The sequence below is a fragment of the Prionailurus bengalensis genome, chromosome B1 (assembly GCF_016509475.1).
Source record: "Prionailurus bengalensis isolate Pbe53 chromosome B1, Fcat_Pben_1.1_paternal_pri, whole genome shotgun sequence".
Lineage (NCBI taxonomy): Eukaryota > Metazoa > Chordata > Mammalia > Carnivora > Felidae > Prionailurus > Prionailurus bengalensis.
The window spans coordinates 151092897-151109982 of NC_057344.1; the positions used below are offsets into that span (position 1 = coordinate 151092897).

The 17086-nt window shown below is 34.6% G+C and overlaps 1 protein-coding gene across 4 annotated transcripts in view; it reads left to right on the forward strand.

The window, feature by feature from the left end:
- CENPC (centromere protein C) overlaps positions 1–9175 on the forward strand; it is an 81527-nt gene extending 72352 nt beyond the window's left edge. For 3 of the 4 annotated variants that reach the window (XM_043572573.1, XM_043572575.1, XM_043572574.1), the window contains 3 exons: positions 1490–1644; positions 7715–7805; positions 8961–9175. In XM_043572573.1, coding sequence (XP_043428508.1) covers positions 1490–1644; positions 7715–7805; positions 8961–9031 — 317 coding nt within the window. In that variant the 3' untranslated portion in view covers positions 9032–9175. Of the gene's footprint in view, positions 1–1489; positions 1645–7714; positions 7806–8960 lie in introns of those variants that run through there. The other variant, XR_006296175.1, reaches the window with a different exon arrangement.
- The last annotated feature ends 7911 nt before the right edge of the window (positions 9176–17086 follow it).

Genomic DNA, 17086 nt, shown 5'->3' on the forward strand with positions numbered 1-17086 from the left:
ACCAAACAACATCTAGAGGGCACATAACACAATGCATTTATACTCTGGGTTACAAGTGCTATCATTAGGAGTGTTGCCTCCCCGGTAGGGTACAGGTCTTCTTTGATCAAGAGGACACATGGGGACAAGGGCTTTTTATGGGTAATTGTTGCAATTTAGCTGGTAGATCCCAGGATACCCCCTTACTGTGAGACCAGACAGGGACTGTGGGCAGGATTTAGACAGCCTTATGGGTCATGCATACCAAAAATAATACCTGGGATATCAGACCTTTAGGATGATGACTAGCAAGGACACTGATCTGCCACACAAATGCCAGGTTTAAGTTTAAGGTCAGCACAGGGTCCTAGAAGCCTCCTGTTGTATCTAGTAGGCATTAAAAGTACAGTGCCTGGGACACCATGATTGGTTCCGAAGGAGGGGCTATAGTGCAAGAAGGGCAAGTAGGGGACACTCAGCTGTTTAGCAACCAGGCAGTATTTACATACAGGAAATATTTAGATGTTTTAACTGTTTTGACAGTACCAGTAAGTACTGAGGACTGTTTATCCTAAGTCAAAGGACAAATAGGTCAAGTCAGAGAGGTAGTAATGGTATTTTCACTTAAAATTTTGGCTGTGAAGTAAGTTCCATTTGACATCTTAAGTAGCACAGTTATTTTTATAATCAGATTGTTTATTTGGCAACAGGTAGAAGTACAGAAAATTTTGTTTAGTGTAGTATCTTAAAACATTTGCTGTTTAGGTTCGAAAAGTAGTGAGTTTGTCAGGAGTTCATTGCTTTTTATCTGTTTCTTGCATCTGTGTATTTTCTATGTCCTATAACCTGTGAGATTACTAACATTACCAAAAATCCAAGGAAACAAGCTGATGATAAAGAATATATTAACTATATATTTGGCAAGGTTTATAAGTAAAAGGGAAATTGAAGAGTGAGGTAGTTATTTTTGAGCATCTATTAGAACTCTTGCTTCACATGACAGAAATCTTGCTATTTAATAATCAGGCAAGCACAAAATCTGTTGTTATGACAATACATTTGTTAATTGTGGGCTTCGTTAAACTTTTTAAAGATATGGAATTCTACCTTGTGTCTTAGCTATTTTTTTTTTCTGAGTTATAATAGAAATAATAATAATACTGCCACTATTATCATTAATATCCAAGGCTTATCTAATGCTTATTTTGTGCCAGGCAGTGTTTTAAATACCTTATACACATTAATTCATTTGATAGTCACAACTCTAACATAGATGAACTGGTACCAGTCTCATTTTATAGAAAAGGAAGCAGGCACAGGGTGAGAAATAACTTGCCTGGTCACACAGCTTATAAGGCAGACAAAATTCTACCTCTGCCATTTTATTTAGCTCGAGTAAATGAGGTTTATATCTAGAAATAACTCTTGTTGTATATATGTGTGTATATGTTCTATCATTGATCATTATTATTGCTATTGCTTTATATTTATAGTAGTGTTTTTCCCTTAGATCTTTTAAGGCCACGAGATACATACCAGTTTTTTGTTGAGCATGGTGAATTGAAGGTATATAAAACACTGGATACACCCATTTTTTCGATGGGAAAATTGATATTAGGACCACATCAAGAAAAGGGAAAACAGCATGTTGGCTCAGATATATTGGTAAGTGTATTTCTCCATATATTTATGTTTGGGTATAACTCTCACTTATTGGACTTGATGAGGCATTAAAAACACTATTTTCTCAGAAATGAAATTACTATAGTGCATGAGAATTTTTTTTATTAAGTCTTTTTAGAGTTGGTCAACCAATGGTTATTTAAAAGTATTTGTTCTGTACATAGCACTGTAACTTCAAACTTCAAAAATTCCGACGTTTCTTTACTTAAAAGAATCCTAGAATATATCTAGGTTTGCAGACAAATCAGTAAAGCCAGTGAAAATTAAGCCTAAATCTCGTTTCTCAGATCATGTAGTTTAGCAACAATGAGGTTTTAAAAGTCTTCTTCAGAATCATGTAATTAGCAGTAGACGGAGGACTAGAAGCTAGTTACTTCAGTAAGTACTAAATAATGTGTTACTGTATATGGCAGTATTACTGGCTGAAATTATAATGAGATGGCAAGGTGGGTCAGTCTCTGCCTCTGTCTCTTATTGGAGATACACACCCCTACACCACTGATGTGAGATACATATATTTGCACATTTTGAATTTGAAAATTACAGAATTTGAAAATCACCAAATTTTAAGAATAGTAATATTTTACTGACATTTAAAAAACGTTATGTCTGAGGCACATTTTTCAGTAAGTAGCATTTCAGGAACTTGTGGTATCATGGGTTAGTAGAGTATTGTGTTCAAAACAATTATTTTTACTGACAAAATTGAAGTAAACTCAAGAAGGAAAAAAAGAAAGAACATGCGGGCCCTTGAATTTGTATTAACAAAGAAGGGCAATTTGAGACAAGGAAGGAAGTTACACATGAGAGTAAAAGAGTAATTCATTATTACATTAGTATAAGTAGAATCCAGATTTAAAATGCTTTAATTTTTTTTAATTTATTTATTTACTTATTTTGAGAGAGCGCACGCGTGTGCTCATGAGCGGGGGAGGGCAGAGAGAGAGAGAGAGGGAGACAGAGAATCCCAACTAGTCAGCACAAAGCCTGATAAAGGGCTCAAACTCACAAACCGTGACATTATGACCTGACCCAAAACCAAAAGTTGGACGTTTAACCAACTGAGCCACCTAGGCGCCCCAGATTTAAAATACTTTAAGATATACTTTAAGCCAATCTTAAAATGTTATTGATCTTCAGGTGCTGTTAAAGGAGTAAAAGTAACGCATTTAACTGAAGTAATAATTCCTGTATAATCGTTAAAGAACAATTAATTAGATAAGCATTGTGCAATACTATCATTGAAATAATAGCACTTACCCATTAAATTGTAATGCCATTATTATGCAAAAGAAAATTTGAGTAGTGAATGTTTTGTAAGTATTTAACCTGGCCACTATTCAAAGGAATCCACGTTAGAAACGTGGATATTTTATATTTACTGAACTAGTAGAAATTATTGGAAAGATAATTGTATTCTTTGACCTATGAATCTCATTTCAGAATGTTTTCCTAAGAACATAATTTAAAGGTTAGGGAAGCTGGACATATGTAGGTATTTATTGTAACATTGATAGTAATTGCAAAAATTAGAGACAGTTGAAATGTGCTGCAGGAAGAAATGGTTATATTTTATATTTTGACCTAATGAGATAAACCATTGTATGATACTAAGCAGTTATATAGCACTTAGATGTTCCATGTACTCTCCTAAGTATTTTTATATCAGTTTAGACATATTATTTTAAAGAATAGCCATATAAGAAGACCTTTAGGATAAATATTTCAGCAAACTTTTATAAAATAGAGAGTTCCCTATTTTACTGTGACTAGAATTTAAAAATGAAATTGAAGGAACTGTAGAAATATAACATGTTATTAGGTTATTATAGTTGATTTTTATTTCTTTGAAATATTGTCTTTAACGGTTTTTAATGAAAATGAGTTAGTTTTTTTTTTTCTTGATAACAAGAATAGTTTTACATTTTTTGTTTAAACATGAAGCACACTTTTATTTTTTTTTAATTTTTTAAGTTTATTTTTATTTTTATTTTTTTAACGTTTATTTATTTTTTGAGACACAGAGAGAGACAGAGCATGAATGGGGGGAGGGTCAGAGAGAGGGAGACACAGAATCCGAAACAGGCTCCAGGCTCTGAGCTGTCAGCACAGAGCCCGACGCAGGGCTCGAACTCACGGACCGCGAGATCATGACCTGAGCCGAAGTCGGCCGCTTAACCTACTGAGCCACCCAGGCACCCCAAGTTTATTTATTTTTGAGAGAGGGAGAGAATGTCAAGCAGGCTCAGCACAGTCAGCTCAGAGCCCAATGCAGGGCTCGATCTTATAAGCTGTGAGATCATGACCTGAGCTGAAATTGAGAGTTGGCTAACAAACTGAGCCACCCACGTGCCCAAAACATGAAGCGTGCTTTTCAATATATGCTTTTGAGAAACAACAGGGACCAGATGGAGAACCAGCATAGGGCATTAACTCTTTCCTTCAGACTCAATGTTAAAGACTCTCTATGAGAGGGACAAGATAGCAGTAGTAGATGTGTTAAAATCAAACTACAGAAGAATTAACAGATTAACTATAGGAGTTGGTTGTGGAGCTCTCCCAGAAGACAAGAAGAGATTAAGAAATGGAAAATATAAAAGTGAAGCGATGTGGGGAACAGAAAAAAAATAGAAGAGAGATAAAAGCACAAATGAGTGAAGGGTAGAAATATTTGAAAAATTAGACAATAAATGTTCCAGAACTGAAAAACAGAAAAGTGAGAGCAACACACTTAAGGGAACCAGAGTTCCTTAGAGAAATGTCTGAATGCAGGCCTGGGGCTGAGCTTGAAATATTTTGGTCATACCTATGGGCAAACTTACCAAAGACCATTAGAATTGGGTCATAAGGCCACAGGATCCAACTTGAAGATGCTTTCATTGGACAAAGATGTGAAAGCTTGAGTATCAATAAAAATAACTTAAGTGAATTGATACACATCTGTTATATCTAAATTCATGAATTTTAAAGACAGCTACAAAAAGAAAAACTAATTCACCATTGTTGGAGAATTCTAGGAAGCTAACTCATTTTGACAACAAATATGGTAAATAAAGGGAAAGAATCAAACATTTATTCTGCCCTTTTCATATAAACCGTACTATTATGTAACCAAATAGATATGAGGCAAAATTTGTTCTCTTAGAAATATTCCAATTAATACATGAGGAAGAAGTGTTAGAATGAAATATTACCATTTTGCAACCCCTGAGAAACTGTTGGATCTATCTAGATATGGAGCATCAGTCTCTGCTAACATCTGAAAAAAAGACAGCCAGACATTATGTGCCTCCTCATGGAAGAATACAGCAATATGTATGAAATAGTCTTGTCTCTTCCATCCCCTTAAAAAAAATTAACAACAACAAAAATACCTGAATTTGATCAAAACTTTAAGATCCAACTACCAGTATAGGAAATAAAGAATAGATGACCTTTCAAATGACCCCCTCGGAGTGTAATGAGCAAAATTCAGCTGTGCAGAGGTTTTTACAACAAACTTTGCTGCTCGATTTCTTTAATAAATACATTGCAAGAAATAAAAAAGAACCAAGTAGAACCTATATAGATCAGGGTTTCTCAACCCTGGCACTATTGACATTTTAGACCAGATAATTATTTGTTTGGGGCTTTCTGTGCATTGTGGGATGTTTAGAAGCATCCCTGGCCTCTACCAAATAGACTCTAGTAGTACTTCTCTAGTTGTAAGAATCAGAAATGTTCCCAAATATTGCCTGTTGTGTCCTGAAATTGAGAAATCATCCCCAAATTGAGAGCCACTATAGTGATTTAAGTGATTTAAGAGGATAAGTAAACTCTTCAAAACACATTTAAGAGACAATTGGAAATTTTAATACAGACTGGGTATGTGATATTAAATATTCATGTTTAGGTGTGATAATGCTGTTGTAGTCGTGTTTTTAAAAAAGCACCTTGAGGTGTACCTGGCTGGCTTAGTTGGCAGAGGCTGCAACTCTTAATATCAGGGTTGTGAGTTTGAGCCCTACTTTGAATGTGGGGATTACTGAAAAAAAAGAAACAAGACTTTAAAAAATACATAAAATAAAAAAGCACCTTGATTTTTTAGTACACGCTGAAATATTTATAGATGGGTTTATGATGCTGGGGTATTATTGCAAAATAATATGGAATGGGGGAAGTAAAGAGACTGAACAGGGAAGGTAGTTCCCTGTTCATGGTAGTTCAACATTCTATTTTTGTGTATTTCAAAAGCCTTCTTATTAAAATGTTGACAGAAATGAGGAGTTGTGCTTAGAGAGCCAAACTGAATAGGTAAGAAAAAAAAAAAAACACCTAGAAATATATGCTTGACATTCTGGGTAGTATGTTTGTTGCCTTTTGTTTTTTAAATTGGGACAAATTTTTTTAGATGTAATAAAAATTTTTTTTAATTAAATTATAAAAGTACCTTTGGAACCATTATAAGAGTTTTTTTTCCCATTTAGGGAGTTAGTATATCATATTAAGAGCATGCATTCTGGAATCAAAGTGCCTGAGTTCAAACTCAGCTCTGCCATTTACATTGTGAACTTGGAAAATTACACCCCTCTGTTGCCTCTATTTCTTCATTTGTATAAAGCTATTAAAATAGTACCTGTCTCACTGGTAAGTACATACATTAAATGAATATAAATTAAGTGCTCAGAACAGTGGCTGGCAAGGAGTAAGTGCTAAATAAGTGCTAGCTGCTGTTTTTCTGGTATTTTAGGCTCATTTTACAAAGAGTTAAGAAAAAAAAGGAGGAAGAAGAGGAGGAATAATTCTCAGAATGTTTTTGATTGCTAAATCTCAAAATCTGAATCTCATTGTTTGAAGGCTTTATGTTGTTTTAGTTGCCAAAAAACAGAACATTGCCAAGATGCTACGTACACATAAATATAAAAATTGCCATGTTTGAATATGGAAGCCTGTACAACTGAGAGTTGGTTTTATCCTTTTACTTTCTTAATGTTGATACTTATTTAAATGTATCATTTGTTTGGTTTGTTTTTGCTCTCTCTTTGGTTTGTCAGTTTGAATTACATGTCCCGAGCATGTAACCTTCAACGAGGTGTATATAAAACCTAGCTGTTTTTCTAGTATACTAAAGTGATCTTATTTACAGTGGTTCTGAATTTTCATAAGCTGGTAAAAAATAAGAACAAAAGAAATTTCTTCCCATGTTAATTTTCTATTGCTGTTTTAACAAATTAGTATAGTTCCAGTGGCTTAAAACAACACCCATTTATTATCTCATAGTTATATAGGTTAGAATTCTTCTATTTTTAAATGTTTATTTATTTTGAGAGAGAGAACGGGGGAGAAAATCCTAAGCAGGCTCTGTGCTGACAGTGCAGAGCCAGACATGGGGCTCAAACCCACAAACTGTGAGACCATAATCTGAGCCAAGATCAAGAGTCGGAAGCTCAACCAACTGAGCCACCTGGGCGCCCCTATAGGTTAGAATTTTGGTGAGCTTGGCTGAGTATTCCATTTAGAGTATCACAAGGCTGGAATTAAGATGTTGGGAGCCCTGTATTCTTTTCTGGAGGCTCTTAGGATGAATTTGCTTTCAGGTTCGTTCAGGTTGTTGGCAGAAATCAGTTCCACATGGTTGTAGGACTGAAGCTCCCATTTCCTTGCTGGCTCTTGGTCAGAATGTCATTCTTAGCTTCTAGAAGTAGCTTCTATTTCTTGGCTCATGGCCCTCTTATCTTCAGTGCCAGCAGTCGGTGTCTTTAACATGCTTTGAATTTCTCTGCCTTTTCCTCTCCTTCATCTCTCTTCTGCTTCCAGCAGAAGCAATTCTCCACTTTTAAGAGGTTTGTGTGATTAGAATGGGCCCAACTAGATAATCCAGGCTTATTTATCTCCCCATCTCAAGGTCCCTTTTGCCATGTAACAAAACAAGTTCTGAAGATGAGAGTGTGGACATCTTTGGAGGGCCATTTTTCTGCTTATTCTTAAAGGAAATGTTTTCTTTAAGTTTCATTACAGTGAGTGAGTTGTGGTGGTTCGATTTGAAATGAAATTTTAATTTTTAATTTTACAGGTTTTTTATGTTAACTTTGGTGACCTTTTATGTACCTTACATGAAACACCTTATATAATAACAACTGGGGATTCATTCTATGTTCCTTCAGGTAAGAATAATTAAATACATTTTCTTTCATATAGTTAAATATTTATATAGTTGCTCATGAGCACCATGCAAATGGAATCCACAGTGGTCAAAATGAAACTGTTGTGTGACTGATGCCAAAGAAGTTTGATACATATTTTAATTTTATCATTAGGTAAGTATGTTAGTATTTGGTTACCTGAAAATTGAACAGGAGTTGTTTGTTACTAAAGGTAAAAATATTTAGTTAGAAGATATGTTGTGTCCAATGTAGGAGGAAAATTATTTCTCCTGTATTATCTCTAAGACATTATGTAGTCAAACAATTTTTAGTAGGTTATTTTAAGCATACAGAATAGTGTGTTTCGTTAGCTGTTGAAGAGCACAAGCCTTTGGAAAGAGGACTTTTAATTTGTTCTTTTGTTTATTCATCATTCAATGAAGGTGACTGAAAGTCTCTCAAACATTGCTCTTAAGAATGGGATACATAAGTGAACCAAATAGGGAAAAATCCCTGTCCTCATGGAGCTTACGTTCTAATGAAAGGAGACAGTAATAGTAGCAGTGTTTATACAGTCTTTAGTATGTACCAGCACTGTTGTAAACACTTTATTTATTATAACTCAGTTAATCCTAATATGTATCAACTTCTAATACATAGAAAGTCACAGTGTGTTACAGTATTGTACTCACTGCTATAAACCTACCTTATACGTGTGGCTATTCTGTATTTTATTTCTGTTGTTATTTATAATTAAGAGAAGCATTTGCTCTTTTTAAACTTTGAGATTCTGTTTTACCTTTTATAATTACTTTTATATGCATATATCTGGTTTAGGGGAATCTACAGCAGTTTCAATGAACTAATAACAGTTGAATTCAGAGAAAAATTTCCTCTTCCTTCACCCTTGTCTGATTCATCTTTGCATTTAGAATGATCAGAATGATGTAAAATTTTCACTTTTTCAAACCTTATCTGGATTACAGGTGATGGTTAACTCTTGGATTTTTTTAGTTCATGGAATTAAATAAGACTTACTTTAGATGAATTTATCTTCAAAAAAAATTGGTAGTATATACTTTTTAACTGCCTTAGTGATAGCTAAACATTTAATCAAAAGGAAATGATTTCTATGGAAATAACTGGTTTTTTTTTTTCTTACTGCTTTACTTCTAGGTAATTATTACAACATCAAAAATCTCCTGAATGAGGAAAGTATTCTTCTTTTTACTCAGATAAAAAGATGAAAGATGAAGCAAAGTTTAAATAAGTGTGTGTGTGTGTGTGTGTGTGTACACACATATACATATATATGTATAAAACAGTTTGTGCAGTTGAGACATTTATCTTTGTAATTATTTGTGATGTTTTAAAATAAAAGTTTTATTCAATTTTGTGTTCTTTTATTTGATAAACATTTCAAACTCCCATGTGTGTCTTCAACTTTTTCCACAAATGTACCCCATAGGCCTGTATTGATACCCGTACTCATAGTATTTTAATAACATGAAAAGAATACCAAAATCACTGCTCTCATGGTGAAATATAGGACATGCCTATTTTAGAAGAGATTTGATTAATATATTCATTCATTTAAAAATCTTTTCCAAATGTTAGTGTTAAGTGACGAATCCAGTAATAGGAACTGTGGATATATATCACTAGTACATCTGAATTACTTTCCTAAGGCTTTGTAAGAAAATAGTACAAACTGGTGGCTTAAAAACAAAAATGTATTTCCTCAATTCTGTAGGCTAGAAATCTGAAATCAGAATGTTGGCAGGGCCATGTTCTCTCTGAATTCTGTAGGTTTCACAATAATGTTTCTGCTTAGAATTCCTCTTTCTATTAAATGGATAGTCAGGGGGTGCCTGGGTGGCTAAGTTGGGTAAGAGTGACTTCAGCTCAGGTCATGATCTCACAGTTCATGAATTCGAGCTCTGTGTCCAGCTCTGTTCAGAGCAAGCAACCTGCTTTGGATTCTGTGTCCCTCCCCCATTTTCTCTCTCTCTCTCTCTCTCTCTCTCTCTCTCATAAATATTAAAAAAATCATTAAAAAAGTAGAAGTGTGAAAGATTATTTAAAAAATAACTCAAGCTTTCTTCTTATCAGATGCACTGAAAATATGTAGGAAACTAAAGAGATTTAGGGGATAAAATGGTTAAATGTCAAAAACAAATTGCTAGCAGTATTTCTGTAGTCATTTTAAGTATTCTATTAACCTGAAAATCTGAGTTTCATTTGTCATCATTATAATTGAACAGTATGTTTTAAATGTTGCTCTTATTTTGAAAGATCAATGCAAATGTATTACTTTTTCATTTGAAGCTGGTAGGGCATTGTCTATGAACTTCTCAGTGTCTCCATACAAAGTTGCAGAGTTTAGTAAATGAATAAACTTTTTATCACTAGAGAAACTGGTATACTTGCTTTCCCGGTATACTTGCTTTCCCATGTCAAGAGTTGTTGTAGACTCTAAGTCTAAAGTTCTTTCTTGTTTAGCAAGAAAGCTGGACGCAGGATTAAAATGCCAGAGATGGCTAATGTCTGGGAAAAGACAAGAGCCCCAATAAGTGTCCTTGCCCTGTTTTTATTAGGATCCGAAGGCTTACAAACATGGTGATGAACGTGCACAAAGAGACAATAAATCTGTGAAGATTAGCTCATGGACCTGAGGGAAAGGGAGTCTTGAAGATATTCGGGGTTAGGGGTTAGGGGTTTGGGTTAATACCAAACAAAATCCTGGCCCTGCTGAAAGTTGTTAAAAGCAGACCTGAGGTCTACCCCCTCTGTTTATCTTAGCTAGCCTAGGTGATGAGATAGGACACGTGACCTCAGGGTTAACAAGGCACCTTTTCTTTTGTTAATCCTCTCCCCTCTGGGCAGTGCAGCAGTCTATTGCCCTGTTTATTACCTTGTTTACCTAACTTGACTCTTCCCTCCTATGTGAAAGCAGCTTTCTGCTCTAGTACTAAATTGGGGGTCACTTGTGCCCTGAATACCTAATCTTGTTTCATATACCTATGTATTGGGGCCTATCCTCCTCCCTACTTTATTATGGGGGCCTTAGCCCCCCCCTTCTCTATCCTTATTTGCCTAATCTTGTTTACCCAAACTTGGGTGTGAGCATCCTATGGCTTTGTACTTCTTTATGACTTGTTAACCCATTGATGTAAACCCAGGGAATTTCTAAGCTTATTCCCCACAAAGAGTTAATAAGACTAGCTGTGTTTTGGTCTTTACTTAGACTGGCCAGATTTTGCTCAGTAATTTGCAATGGCTTGATTTTTTTTTTTTTTTTAAGTGAAACATTTTATTGATGTAACTTACAAATAGTCAAATGCATGGATCTCACAGTTCAATGAGTTTTTGCAAGTACATCTTCTACCTAAGTAACCCACAAAATTTCTTCCACTTAATGTTCCTATTCTATCCAGTTCCTGCCAGCCTGACTTCTATCTCTTGGGCCATTGTTCTGCTTATCATGGTAAAGAAGTTTTACTTGTTCTAGAACTTTATATACATGGACTCATAAAATACTTCCATTCAACACAGTATCTAGGATTCATCCACTGTGGTGGTTTGTCTATCGGTTGTTCATTCATGTTTTATTGCTTAGTAGTATTCCAGATGAGCACTGTTCCTTCTTTTTGTAATCTCTAGAAGAGTATACAAGATTGTTAACATTTCCTTCTTAAATGTTAAGAAAGAATTACCAGTAAAACCATCCAAGTCTGGACTTTTCTGGGGAGATTTTTATTTTTATTTTTTTAGTTTTTATTTAAAAAAAAAATTTTTTTAACGTTTATTTATTTTTGAGACAGAGAGAGACAGAGTATGAACGGGGAAGGGTCAGAGAGAGGGAGACACAGAATCTGAAACAGGCTCCAGGCTCTGAGCTGTCAGCACAGAGCCCCACATGGGGCTCGAATTCATGGATCGCGAGATCATGACCTGAGCTGAAGTCGGCTGCTTAACCTACTGAGCCACCCAGGCGCCCATCTGGGGAGATTTTTAATTAGGGCTTTAACTTCATTAGTAAGTATCAGAATATCCATATTTCTTATCTCTTTAATTTTGGTAACTTTGGTTTTTGAATGATTTGCCTATATCTAAATTTCAACTTGATTTGCATGAGATAATATTTTTTTCTTTCAAGAGCTTTCTTGAGATTTGATATAATATCTTAAAATATAAGTTAATATAAAAATGCTTAGTGCAGGATCTGAAGCACAAGTTAGGCTATTAACAATTTTTTTTATCTTTTTTTGGTCATTTTTTGCTATTTTGTTACTCTTTTAGAATAATTAACCTTCATTTCATTGATTTTTCTCGTGTTTCTATTCCATTCATTTTTGATCTGATTTTTATAATTCAGTGCATTCTACTTTGGATTTGATTTTTTTTTTCTACCTTCTTAAGGTGAATGTATTTAGATTGTTTATTTTAGAATTTTCTCCCTTTCTAATTCAGCCATTGAAAGCTGCACTTTGATATGTCATTTAATTCAAGACATTTAAAATTTTTTCTTGTTATGTTCTCATTGACCAGTGGGTTATTGGAAGTGCCTCTTATAATTTCCAAATATTTGTGTTTCCCAGATTTGTTTTGCTGAACTAATTTGGAGATTTGCTAAGTTTTCCCACAGTTTTAGATTTTGCAGCCCTGTGATTTCTATTGCATCTATTCAGTTCTGCTGTTGAAATATGAAGGCATCCGTAGACAAAGTAAATGAAATAGATGTTGCGATAAAACTTTACATACAGAAATGCAATGATCTTCATTCAGCATGTGGGTGTGATTTGCTAGTCCCTGATGTGTACAGAAAACATATTTTGTATGCTTTCAGTCCTTTAACATTTATTGATACTCTTATGATCTGCAGTATGGTCTGTCTTTGAGAATGTTTCCTGTGTTAGAAATGTGTATTCCATTGCTATGGGAATATTCTGTCTGTTGATTGATAGTATTGTTTAAGTCTTCCATATCCTTACTGATTTGTGTGTAGTTTTTCTTTCCATTACTGATTAGGAATATTGATACCTCTGATTCTACCTATTGAATATTTCCTTTTCTTTGTCAATTTTCCCTTCATCTATTTTGAGACTATTGAGGTTCATTTTCATTTATTATTTTACTGTTGTGTTGACTTATTTATAATTATGAAATACCTTTTTTGGTAAGATTTTCCATTCTAAAGTTTATTTCGCCTGATGTTAGTATTGGTAATTCAGCTGTCTCACATATACCATTTGATATATCTTCTGTCCTTTTACATTAATTTATTATGTCTTTGAATTTAAGACATGTCTCTTTTAGAAAGCACATAGTTGGGAGTTTTTAAAATCCAGTCTAATAGTCTCTGCCTTTTTTTTTTTTTTCTTACGTTTATTTATTATTGAGAGACAGACACAGAGTGTGAGCAAGGGAGAGGTAGAGAGAGGGGGAGACACAGAATCGAAGCAGGCTCCAGGCTCTGAGCTGTCAGCACAGAGCCTGATGTGGGGCTCAAACTCACAAACTGTGAGATCATGACCTGAGCTGAAGTCGGTAGCCCAACCAACTGAGCCACCCAGGCGCCCCTAATCTCTGGCTTTTAATTGGAATATTTAATCCACTCATTTAATGTAAACATTGGTAAGATTGGATTTATGTCTGCCATTTTGTTTTCTGTACTTCTTAAGGGGTTTTTGTTGTGTTTGTTATAACTTTGTTCCTTTCTGCCTTATTTTGGTTTAGACAGTTTTTATAGTGTGCCATTTTAAATCTTCTGGATTTATATTTTGAATTATTTTAGTGGTTGCTGTAGAGATTTCTTTATTCATCTTAAATTTATTTCAGTCTCTGTGAGGTTACTTACTACTAACCTCATTTCAGTAAAATTTAGCAATTTTGCATTGCTATCATTTTATTTCTTTCCCCTTTTAATTTATGCCATCATTATTATATAAATTACATTATGATATGCATATATTTGATTATGTGTATTTATATGTTCCAAAAATTTAATGTTATAATTATTGTTTTGAATGATACTCTTTTTTTTTTTTAATGTTTATTTTTAAGAGAGACAAAGTGCAAGCAGGGGAAGGTCAGAGAGAGAGGGAGACACAGAATCTGAAGCAGGTTCCTGCCTCTGAGTTGTCAGCACAGAGCCCGACACAGGGCTTGAACCTGAGCCTTAAGTCAGACGCCCAACTGACTAAGCCACCAAGGTGCTCCAATGAATGATACTCTTTTAATTAAAAAAGAGAAAACGTATATACAGTCTTTTATATTTACTGTCCTTCATTCCTTCCTATGTATCTAACTTACCATGTGATGTTCTCTTCAGCCTGAACTTTAGTACCTCTTACAGGGTAAGTCTATTAGCAACATATTCCCTTAATTTTTGTGTATCTGGGAGTGCTTTTATTTTGACTTCATCTCTGAATGATGGTTTCCCTTAATAGGTAATTTTAAGGTTACAGTTTGTTTTGTTCTAGCACATTGAGTTTGTTTTTCCATTGCTTTTTGTCCTCCACTTCTGACAAGAAGTCCATTGTTAAGTATATTGTTCTTTGTGATGTGTCATTTTTATGTGGCTCCTTTGAAGATTTTTTTGGTATTTTATCACTTTGTGGTGTTTCTAGATGCATTCTCTTTGTATTTATTCTGCTAGGGATTTGGTGAGCTGTTTGTATCTGAATGTTAATGTTTTTTATCAAATTTGGGAAGTTTTGGGCTGTTACTCAAAAGTTTTTTACTTCTTTCTCTTTCCTCTCTCATTACACGTGTTTGTTTCTGATCTGTTCATTTTTTCAATCTTTTTTTCTTCTAATTATTTGGATACTTTCTATTGATTGTCTTGAAATCAATGAGTCTTTGCTATCTCATATTTGCTGTTGAGCCCATCTAATGATTTTTATTTTTAATTTCAGTAATTATGCTTTTTAACTCTAGAATTTAAATTTGGTTATTTTTATAGTTTATATTTTTACATATAGATTTCCTTTTTTGTTGATTCATTTTTAACACATACCTTTAATTCTTTAAACATGTTTATTAATCTCTTATTGAAATATTTGTTAGCTAACATCTAGGTCCATGCAGACTCCATTACCATTAGCTACTGCTTTTTTCTCTTAGTATGTTTCATACTTTTCTGTTTTTTGCATGTCTAATAATTTTTGGTTGAAAATTAGTCATTTTAGGTAATGTAGCAAGTCTTGATTATGTTTTATATTTAAGGTTTCTTTCTTCTTCTTCTTCTTCTTCTTCTTCTTCTTCTTCTTCTTCTTCTTCTTCTTCCTCTCCTCCTCCTCCTCCTCCTTTTTTTTTTTTTTTAAACTTAGGAGCTTGCCTGGACTCAAACTGTGGAATCTGTTGCCTCTGTGGTGTGGAGCTTTTGCTCTCTCTGCTCAATTTTTTAAATTCTTTCAGTTTTTATCCAGAATAAAACTACATCCATAGAGGTAGCTTCTGTCTTTATATAGCATATATATAAATCAGGAAATGATGTAAACAGAGGTTAACATCAAACACTTTTGAGTCTATAGACTTTCTACCCTCTGCTCATTGCTTCCTGTGTGGGATGGGGGAGATACAGTGTTGTAGCCAGTTCTAAAGTCTTCATTGACTTTTATGTTTTGTCATTCTTGGGTCTCTCCTATGCATGCATCATATTTGAGCTAGAATGTTTACAGAACTAATCATGCCCTTCATTCTTGTTTCCAAGATCATCTAAGTAAACTCCTGGCAGCTCTGCTGCTCTCCGAGAACTAGGACAGAAACTTTTGGCTAGTAACTACAGGTTTCCTGGTCCATCCTGATTTCCCCCACTTTAACTGGCAAACTTGTGTGTTTACACTGCTGCACTGAATCAAGTCCATCATCTTACAGCAAAGTTGTTGATTTTTGTAGTCTGCTACAACCTGTTAAAGCTATAATCTTTACTGACCAATTTAGGTAGGATGAGAACCTCACTCAAGAATCCCAGACTCCCAACTGTTTTTTATCCAAAGCTCTAGCAATTTTCAGGAATAGTTCTCAACTTATTATTTACCTTTGGTTGATTTCCAGTGCCTTGAAATGATAGTTTTTGACCATTTTTGTTTGACTTCTTCATACTTGTATTACTGGAAATAACCTTTCATTTGTCTTACCGAGTTTTTCTTCTTTTAAAGAATTTTATTTAGGAGGCTAAATAATAGTAATTGTTATTAATTACTATTATTTAATGTTTGCTTATTTTAGAGAGAAAACACAAGCAGGGGAGGGGCAGAAAGAAGGGGAGACGGAGGATCTGTCAGCACAGAGCCCAGTATGGGGTTCGAACTCACGAACTGAGATCATGACCTGAGCTGAGGTCAGACGCATAACCAACTGAGCCACCCAGGCACCCTGGAAGTTAAATTATTATTGATCAGCATGATCCTGTTGAGAATTTGTTTTAGTCTGTTAGGATAGTTTTAGATTGGTTGTTACTCTAGAGCAGTCATTCCCAACCAGGGGTGATTTTATGATTCAGTGGACATCTGGCAATGTCTGGAAACAGTTTTGATTGTTACAGTGAGTATGTGTGTGGATGCTACTGGCACTTAGTTTGTAGAGGCCAGGAAGGCTGGCAAACATCCTAAAATGAACACACCCCCTCCCACCCCCAAAATGCATGCCAAATAATTATCTGTTTAAAAATGTCAGTAATGCTGAGGTTGTAAAACCATGCTCTAGAGACAGAGTAGCTTTCCTCAAGTGTGGCCTGTGTCTAAAAGTAAAAACCTGGATTGTTCAACAAGGGCTCTCTACCTTGGTTGGTGTCTATATTTTGCCACTTCTTCAGCTCACAGCTCCTGGTAATCATCAGGCCTCACAAAGATATTTTGTTTGTTTGCTTTTAATAAAAATTGTATATATTTAAAGTGTATGACATGATGTTTTGACATATACAGTGAGATGAGTACTGCAGTCGACTAGCATGTCTGTCTTCTCACCGTTTCCATTGGTGTGTGTGTTTGTGTGTGTAATGAGAGCATCTGGAGTCTACTCTTAGCAAATTTTCAGTGTATCATTCTCTATTAACTGTTGTCATTACACTGCAAATTACATCTCTAGAATTTACCCATCCTACATAGCTGTGACTTTGTACCCTTTCAAAAACCACCTTCTGATTTCCTTCACTTCCCCATCCCCAGTAACCACTGTTCTACTCTTTTATGTGTTCTACTTTTATAAATTTATAAATATAAATTTCACACATATAAGTGAGATATTTTCCAGAGGAGACCTGTATATGTCTGTTTATATATGCAATTTATAGAAAT